At 39.2% G+C, this 10096-nt stretch overlaps 1 protein-coding gene across 1 annotated transcript; it reads left to right on the top strand.

Annotated features, from left to right (window-relative positions):
* The first annotated feature begins 5612 nt into the window (after positions 1-5612).
* Positions 5613-10096, top strand: foxl3 (forkhead box L3). Its single transcript, XM_085761774.1, has 4 exons — positions 5613-5843; positions 6547-6715; positions 6933-7762; positions 7806-10096. Exons 1-3 carry the CDS (start codon positions 5737-5739, stop codon positions 7404-7406), a joined length of 750 nt encoding a protein of 249 aa, XP_085617900.1. The 5' UTR covers positions 5613-5736; the 3' UTR covers positions 7407-7762; positions 7806-10096.

Here is a 10096-nt window from a genome sequence, read left to right as displayed (position 1 = left end):
GAGTCTCTGTTTCCTTCAGGAGATGAAGCACCAGAGTATGCGTTAACAGTGAAATGTATGTTTACATTTTATTCAAGAAAGGATTAGGTACATCCATATAGTTCAACAACATCCTACAGCCTGTAAAGCTAAAGTGGTATAATGTTTGCTTGTGTGCTGTTTTTAGGTGGAACCAGTGATTTCCTAGCACCCTCTGCAGTAAGTGCTTTGACCTTATTTGACCTCATGTTGACCATCAGGAATTCAACTGTTCAACTCCACCTCCAACATAATGAGTCCAGACCTTTTCAAGCCTTGGTATACACACACTTCCAAGACTGCGGTAAAATACAGACAAACGGTTTAAAAGACTAAAACCATACAGTTGTATTGGTTTGTAATGGTCGGAAAATAATGCTTTTTTTTGTTTACTGAGATAATCTCAGGTGGAATCACTTGTCTTTTTGTCAACTAGTGTACAGACACGCAGTTTGGATGCGGTCAGCTTGGCAGGACATAAACACAGTGAGCAGCCTGGCTCTGTCCTTATTTACAGATACAATTTAAAAGAGCATCTCTCCAACTTCAATTGGGGTGAGGCTCATTCCAATCTTCTCATTTCTCTCTTCGAAGAAAAGCAAATAAGTGCAATTTTCCTTGAGCCTATTTTATGTTTGTGTAATATCTATTTTGAAGATCGCTGGATGTCAAGCGACAGGACATTTGATTAAAGATCCCCTCCACGCATTTTTACCTTCAAAACTTGCAAAAATATACAGCCTAGAATAATAATTTGTTGTCTGACTTTTTATTATTATTATCAATTGACAGTGACTATTTATATGCAAATACTTCATTCACACATTCACTATAGCACTGGACATTTGAAGTTTTCACTTCAGACTTTGTTAAGTTACCTGAGCCATGACTGTCTTTAACTCAGATTTAGAGTAAACAAAAAGATTATATACCACCTCCAGAGGATGATTGTGGAAAAAAAGAAACATAAATTATTCTGCACACAAAGTAAAGAATCATCAAGAAACACACTCTTGACTTTCAATGCTACTTTTAATTTTAAGAAATCACAAGCCAAACATCTGCTATCTTAGTTACGGAAATTAAAGTTAGACCTTTTACAATAGAGAAGTGATTAAATGTATTATGCCCACAAAAATTACAGACTGTAGCTCCTGGGAAACAGAAATCACTCAGCTATCATGAGAAATTATTCAAATTGGAACGGGGTTTAATTAACAACCCTGGGAAAGGGTCTTGTAGTGTTGGTAAAGAGTTTGGCATTAGTATGCTGCAGCAACTTTTTAATTCCTTTTGAGTTTGTGGAGTGTTTTTTTATGGCATTATACTGGGCAGTTTAGAATAAATACACAAAATCATTCTGTTGTGAAAAATGCAGCACAACTACAGTGTGTTATTAGCTCTAATCAAGATCAACACACCCAAATAAGGCAGAATTGTTGGGACTAGTGTGTAAAAAAAAAAAAAAAAAAAAAAAAAACTCAGGTGAAAACAAGCCTGTTCAGGAGCTCTTATCTGCAGCACTCCACATAAGCCAGTGTAATTTGACAGTGAATGTTTGCAGTGAGGATGGCTGCACAGTACAGTGCAAAGGAAAATGGCCCTCAGCCCCAGCTCTGTGCACATGCATGTTTACAGTTCCCACTGCACTGTTGTGTTTTGATAACCTTTCCTCACAGAACAGCCCCCGGAAAAGCTACTTGGTTGGTTTACATAAATGCATGTACACTCTCTCTCACACACACACACACACACACACACACACAGGCAGACAGAGCTATGAATGGAGGAAGCGGCATCCGAGACAACCATCAGAGGGACAGAGAGAGACCAGAGGAGAACTAAGGGCTGTAATCACTGCGGCCGGCCGTAGACAGGACGCCAGAGGAAGCCTCGTCATGGGAGTGAGCCATGAGGTGCTTATCAGATCTCAGTTCAAACCAACCTGATACGATGACCTCCTCTTCTCCTCTGCACTCATTCTCTCTGTATTTGCAGATTTGATGGATCTGTTTTTGTCGTCTGGAGTGAAGACGCCCAGAAAGCTCCTGACAGCTGAATGAGCTCAGGTCATTTCAGCACTTTGGTCAATACTTGTTTGATTTTTGATTGAGTGTTTGGCCAAAAAGAAAAAAGGAATAGACCAACCAAGTGATGTACATGTATTTGGTCGTGGAGGTATTCAGGCCTTTTAACTTGAAAATAGGAATTCAATACTGTAAAAGCTTACAAGTCTGACACTGACTATTTTATTTTACATTCAATTTTATTGCACATTTAACATTTTGCTGTTGTGTGGTTAGGAAAGATGAAACTAATTGTAAATATTATTCCTATTTTATAACCTCATCATATTTTTTTGTGTAAAATCACATTTACAAAGTCAGTTGTAGCAGTAGCTGCCAACAATAGAAAAAAATGTCATATTTATGTAATGATTAATGAGTATGAGTAACTGTTAAGTAAGTAGGCTACCATTCCACAGATGAAATACTAATGACTACGTATAACTGCATTTAACAGGCTTTTAATTTGGTAGGTTTTTGTAATAAGCTTCAGCCTTTACGTTCAAGTCATGGTTTGGAGAATAACTGAATGTTTCCTCATAATATTTTGGCCCAACCGCTATAGAATGTTTGTGTAGTTTAGCTGATACTTTGATCAATCAAAAAATATGTGACGCTGCAGTGCAAAAATGCTGTATTACATAATTTTGATGAAAGAAGAGGAAGAAAAAACAAACACCAGTAATGAACACAGCAGTTCAGAAAGCAGCTCAACAAAACAGAGCTCATAACGACTGTTTGTAAACCACTTTAAAGAGGCACAGATGAACAACATCTTTTTCTAAAGGCTTTTTTTTATTCCTTTCTTCTTCTTCTTTTTTTGACTGGACGCCTCATTTTAATTATTTAGATTTTTGAAAGGCAAGACAGGCTACAAATGGTTGTTTGATATTATTATCAAAAAATAAAAATAAATAAATTGACAGTTAAAATGTCTAAATTAGAGCAAGTGAAGCTCACAAAGAAATAAAAAAAAATTATGCAACATGATGGCATTTGACCCTTGGACAAAACTGAACTGAATTTCATGTGTAAACCACATGGAGTAATTTGTAATAGCATAATTTACATCGCAATAACTTTCTAAAAAAAAAAAAGAAGCCTTAAAGCAGTAAAAGTATAGAAAAAACAGACAACATTACCTTATGGCACCCTGCATTGTTACATCCTACATGGCATTTATTTGACCTGCATTTCAGTCTGATGTACAGTATAAAGACAAAAAGAGACAGATTCAAGGACCAATGAGTGCTTTTCACGCTTCAAGATACACTACAGCTTTTAATTAAGCCACTTAAAAAACCTGAAACTGAGTACAGCATTGACCTTTTAGCTGCTTCATTACCCTATCAGAAACAAATGTCTCCGTGTTGCACTGATGTAGAGCCTATAGGTTTGTCCTGCACCAGCGGGGCCACACACAGAGGCCTGCCAGACCTCAGGCTGTTTTCCCGGCCTCTGTCGCCTCACGGGAGACCTCCAATTGCCCTGTTAAGAACCCTTCAAAATACACATCCCCCTGTTTTATAGACACGGAAACAATTTATGGCCATTATAGCGCATTATAGATAGCATCTACAAAACTTCCCGTTGTTGACTAAACGTCTGACAGAGTGGACACACACACACACCCCAAAGAGTTAACGGAGAGAAAAAGAAAACAAAGATGCAAAGGATCTTGTTTGTTGGTTTGGGGTTAGCTGTTTTAAGTACAGTTGAAGAGATTAGGCTATAAAAAGAAGCAAAATAAAACATGACCTACCAACACAGCGGACCACCCAGAATCCTGCTGAAGGAGAGGAGCAATATGTCCAGCACATTCGCTCCAGGTCCAGATGACTTGAAGTGAGACAGTCCGGACCGGACCAGATTAGTCCAAATTAAAGGGGCTTAACCAGTATTATATGTCAGAGTCTATTTACTAGTAGCAGTAGCACGACTCAAGCTGTGAGGCAGTTAAATGTCTCCCATGGCTCTGGAGAGGCTTTGTCAAGTCTGAGAAAGAAGAACTCAAGTGACATTCAATTTATTTGGCATCAGGACTGAAGAGTAAAACATTGAACTCAAAGTCTATGCTACAAACTGGGCCGTCCTGTAGAGTTCTGTTTAGACTGGAAAATGAAACAGTCCATATGTGGGAAACAAAGCAAGAAAAGAGGAGGGAAGACTGTATTCTAAATTCAGTGTTTGTCAGGCCTTGTGAAAAATATGTCACATGGCATTCTGGGAAGTGTATTTTGAAGTGAAAATGTTTTTGAGGTGTGGCTCACCCTCAGCTCTAAAAGTGTTGATGTTTTGCCGTCCTCCGCTTTGATTTCAGAATCAAAGTCGGATACTTTTATTAATTCCCAGTAGGAAATTGTTGCGTTACAGTGCTCCACATCACATATATGAATAATATAGTACAGCTAAGTAAAACCAAATATGCACTATAATTCATGTTCAAAATGTACCCTGTCAATAGTAAATAATATATATATTTACATGCTATTCGTAGTCAGTTTGCACAGATTGAATTATGCACAGAATTTGGATGTTTCTATCTTATATACATATATATTTTTTTATGAATGCATAATAGGAGGAGGGAATGAGTGAGTTATTTCAGATAGCTACAAATGTCTGATGGTCATTGGTTGAGTTGCACTGTGGTTAATGTAGGTGATATATTATGATAGGTAAGATGAATGTGTGGAGAAAAGAAAGACAATATACAGTATGTATCTGGTTCTACTGCATTGATTTTTAGTCTTGTGGGAAGCAATGCGCAATTGACTGAGTACTTACAAATAGTTTGCCTGATTTGGACTGGATCTGGCTGCTGACCAAGAGAGCCAATATTCACTGTTCACCAGAGGCAAACAGACGCCACAGCCCAGGGTTGATGTGTGCTGCTGGAAATAGAAATAAAAAGACTAGAATCCTGCTCAGCCTAGCAGTTATTTGATGTAGCCTTCAGCAGTTTGGATGCACTGATGCCCACTGGCTCTGCACTTGAGTATTTCCTGTTTACGAGACTTTCACGGCAAAAGCGTGTCCAGTAGCTGAGCTCGTAGCTGTAGCTTTGCACAATTAAGTTTTAAATGCAACGGTATATAGAGAATCACCAGAAACTACACGATATTCCTGACATTTGTTCAATTAAAAATTTTGGTAATGTTTTTGCTATGTTTTTATTTAGATTTGATATAAACGTGAAGTTAATACTGAGGATGTAAGCGTCTGATGGTTTTTGAGTTATATTTCAACCACTTGACAAAAATGAGCTCTTCTCAAAAATGTAATTAAAACCGGGCCTTTGCTGCTACAATCATGAACAGTAAGCACTGAAATGAAGACAAAGAGATGAAAAAATAAACGTTGATGACAAAGAGCACAAGGCCAGGGCCAGAGTTCAAAGAGCTCAGATAGAGGTGGTCCTGAGTGTTCAGACTTGCAGCCGTTCTTGGAGAGCAGCTGTGACGAGGAGGGGGGAGAGGGGGGCTGGAGGGGCAGCCGTCATCAGCAGAGCTCAGAGTGAGTGTCAGCTGGCTGAGCAGAGCATGGTGGCAAAGCAGAGCAGCAGGACAGGGTGTTGCTGCTGGGCTTTGGCCAGGACTGTTAGAGGAGCCAGAGAGTTTGGACCACACATCTGACTCCTCAGAGTGAAGCTATGTTTGATAACTCCCACTACCCCTTCAACTGTTTCAACTACGATGGAGACGGATACCCTTCCTCTAGCACTGACGAGGAGAAGAAAATGTGTAGACCCGCGTACAGGTATGGAGGTTCACTTTTTTCTATTTCAGTTCTTCAACTAGTGTAACAAATACATACAATAGGCTTTCAAACATCAGTGATTATGAAGAAGTTTTACCTGGATTTATTTCTTTTTCCATCAAAATTTCATCAAGATTTTACAAGGCAACCTAGTTCACTTTAATCAACACAATGTAAATGCTGCATATTATCTCTCATAACTTATTGATAACCAGAAGTGACTGTTATTTTGGTAGTCACTTGATTTAAGAAGTGCACTACGCATGACTAAATTTCAGTTTATTTCTCAAAAATAGACAAAAAATGTATTTAGAATACTTTTTTTTAATAATATAATAATGTAGTTCTCACCACAGTAAATGATTTCTATACAGCAGCCGAGTTAAGCAATGCAATCATTTTAGAAACCTTCTCTCCTCATTAATCTTAACCCAAACTTCTCGTCATTCTATACCCTTATGACATGGTTTTTTTCATGTTTTTTTAATCACATTAATAGGCTACTTCATGACTTTTGCTTTAAGCACAATTTGGACTGCCTTCATGTTTCAGAGATTTGCTACAGAAAATTTCACATTACTTCTATTCGTGGTCTGAAAAGCATGATTAAGTGGTACAAATACATGTGTACAAATGTATACACAATATTATGTGTGTGTATGTCAATTTACATTTTTAATCTTGTCACTTGTCTGTGTGTCAGCTACATTGCTCTGATAGCCATGGCCATCCAGCAGAGCCCTGAGCAGCGGGTCACTCTGTCGGGCATCTATGAGTTCATCATGAAGAGGTTCCCGTACTACCGCTCCAACCAGAGAGCCTGGCAGAACTCTATCAGACACAACCTGTCTCTGAACAGCTGCTTCATCAAGGTACAGACACTATTTAGCATTTTTATAGTCACCAATATTGCTGATTTTAAATTTTACAGTTTTTTTCTCCCTAATTGTGTCCCTTCTATCTTTAGATTATTGAAATTAAATTATACAATGTAAAGTAGTTCCTTTTTTCCCCATTCCCAAAAAAATATTTCTTTCTCTTATTATAATAATCATAAATAATCAGTCTTTTCTATCTATTCCCCCTTAGGTTCCTCGGACAGAAGGAAATGAGAAGGGAAAAGGAAACTACTGGACTTTTGCCACTGGCTGTGAATCCATGCTCGACCTGTTTGAAAATGGTAACTTTCGGCGGCGGCGGCGCAGGAGAAACATGAAAATCGGCCTCCGTGATTCAGGAGAAACCCCGTTCCACTCTTTGGAGGGCCACGGCAATCAGGACCTTCCTGCGGCACGGAACCCTGAGTCCAACTCCACCCTCTGCCCTTTGAACCCAGAAAGGCGGCAGCTGGGTCCACAGCAGAACCATCTCATCCCTAACCCCAGCCAGCAAGGAAAACCAGAGTCAGAGATCAAGTTTAGCATTGACTACATCCTTTCCACTCCAGATCCACCTGTGTCTGGGCCCAGATCCTCCCACGGCCCTGTGCACATTGGGCCCGCGGGGCCACCTATACATGTTCTGGAGCCCCAGCACCTGAACCTGCACTTCTGGACTCTGTGATCAAATAGGAGCAAAGGAAAGGCAGAGGCTGATCTTATTCCCTCAGAAGCAGCGGAGTCCAAAACTGGAGGTATGAGGACATCCAAAGACAAGAGAGCTTTCAAAAGGGAAAACTTTACTGACTTGAAAATGTAAACGTGGAACAAAATAAAGAGGTACAGTATCATGTGATGGATTCCAGATGGAAGATGTCACTTAAAGAAAGCAACATGCTGTCGAAGATAAAATGTGAACAATACAGTGCTGTGTTCATATCGTCATTATACTGTTTGTGCTTTGTCTAGTGCTGACATAGACTAGGTTTACAGTATTCTATGTATGTATGTATATAAAACGGAGTATGATGTGTTTAAAACGTAAGACAAACTCCACTTGGTGGATTCATTGAATTATCTTCAGATCAGAAGGTCACATGGTTTTCTTCATAAAAGAAGAATTAATTGAGAATTTCATCATTTGCCCCTGTGTCGCCTGTTTAACATAGATTTATCTGTGATTAATGGCCGCTGTAGTCATGGTATTTTATTATTTGAAACATCAGGATGAGGAGCAGGAGGATTTCAGCATCACAATCCACTGTTCTTTTATTTTGTTAGGAGAAAAAAAAAAGAAGAACCCGCTGCTTGTCTCTCTACTGATGTGTTTTTTTCTTCTTTTTTTTTGGTTGTTGTTTTGTTTTTTGTTTTGAATCAAAATTAACCCCTAACAATTTTTAGTTTGCTACTACATTGCCATCCATTTTCATTGCAGATATTTTGACATGAATGATGGCTAAACTCCATTTAATTTTCATGGTTGCATGTCGGCTCACTCTACATATTTAGGGTTATATTTTTATAGGCAACTAAATTCAATACAGCCTAATCATCAAAATCTCAATTTATCCAACACTTTGGTTCACAACCCACAACATACACATCTAACACACCACAGACACAGAGACCGGAGCGAGTCACGGTGTTCTCTGTGAAAAGGCATTTTTCTGACTGAATTCAATAATTTCAGATCCACTTATATTACACATTTTTTCATTGACCTTTTGAAATCCTGATTGACTGACACTTAAATCCTAATCCAGTCAACCCTGATTATAACGTGTTGTATTCACACACTTAAAAAGGAGCCTAACGAAACAGAGGTCTGGCTAACATTTCTTGCCCGTACAAGGGAGATCAATCATGGCGTGTTCTTGTGCCATTGAAGGGACATTTTTCAATTTAACCTTTATATTATGTCTTGACTACATCAGTGGAGTTTCAACACACTTAACATGAGTGGCATTTAATATAGCATAACACTTGCAAGGTGAGGCCGAGATGTGACCCTATTTAAATACAGGGGCCCCTTCCTGAGTCTCAACAGCAACACCCCCCCACAAACACACACATAACCACGAAACCCCTGACGCAATTATAATTAAACACACCTTTATGCCTCCTTTGCAAATGCCCCTCATCGATCTGTGGGTTTTTAACATTCATATGTGAGCTGCCCCCCAGCAAACGTCTGCAGCGGCACAAGCGTTTATGGATCAGCAAGTTTCCATTAACAAAGTTGTTGATGTTGAATAGCGGGGGCCACGGCTGCCACCACGCCACGGATATATTTGGGTAAATTAACTTAGCATAAAGTGCTCTGAGGCTATGGGGGTCTTTCGAGGCAGCTAAAAAGAAACCAAGGCACCAGTCAGGCCCGAAAAGTCAATGCACATATTATGATGTCGCTGAATATATGAAAGTGTAGCTACTGGCACAGTGTCCCATTGAATGGCCTCTATTAAACCACTACAAATTCATCTGCTCACTTTACTCCCAAGTTATATCCCTCTGCCATCCTCAGCCAGTTGCTTATAATTACATACATACACTATAATTTTTTCTCATTATTAGCAGTGTGGACATGTTGTTTTGTTGGGACTTCATTATGTGGATGGTGCCAGCCCAGGTTAAATTAGCAGCTCAGGGCAAAAAACAGCAGAACTGCAGGTGGAGGAAATTGAGAAACCATTGATCTGCAACGTTAATATAAAGTAAATCATAAACACAAATAGGTCATTTAATCTTCTGTGCGTGTTTAGCAATGAAGTTTCACTGGGGCTGTAGCTAGGATAACAGTATGAAGATAAATATTAATATATTGTTTGGATCTAATGACATAAACATATCTGTTTAGCATATGAGTGTAATTATTCTTTCCTTGAGCCGATGCCGGGGGAAGTTAATAATCTGAGGGGCCACAATGGAAACACATTGCTATCTCTGGGAGCCACCAGCTAATGAAGATCGGTGAAATAGCCCGAGGAACCTTGACGTACATTCATCTCTGCCCTTTGCCATTCAGTGACGTGTGCAGAGTGGCTGCAGGTGTAGCCTGTGCACACTTTAACACTGGAATATGCTATTATTTTTAAATGGCTTCAAGTGCGCGTGTGTCAGTAATGAGAAAATCAACACAGCATGTCAATCAATGTTAGTTGGAAGATGTGTTTACATTCAGGCTGTTGGAAGGTTGTCCCTGCTAGGAATTCAACAGCAACAGTGGAGGACTGGAGGTGACTGGAGGGGTTTCCAGAGAGAAAATGGAAAACAAGCAATTTAATAAAAGAAAAGGCCTCGAAATACACAAGTCAGAAATCTGCCAGACATCTGTTTAAATTTGTCACATCTCATTTGATAAACATGCCACCTTTA

The sequence above is a fragment of the Trachurus japonicus genome, chromosome 19, assembly GCF_045865225.1.
Source record: "Trachurus japonicus isolate A0001 chromosome 19, Traja_1.0".
Lineage (NCBI taxonomy): Eukaryota > Metazoa > Chordata > Actinopteri > Carangiformes > Carangidae > Trachurus > Trachurus japonicus.
Note: the sequence above shows the minus strand (reverse complement) of the source record. Positions and strands in the feature narration are given on the sequence as shown.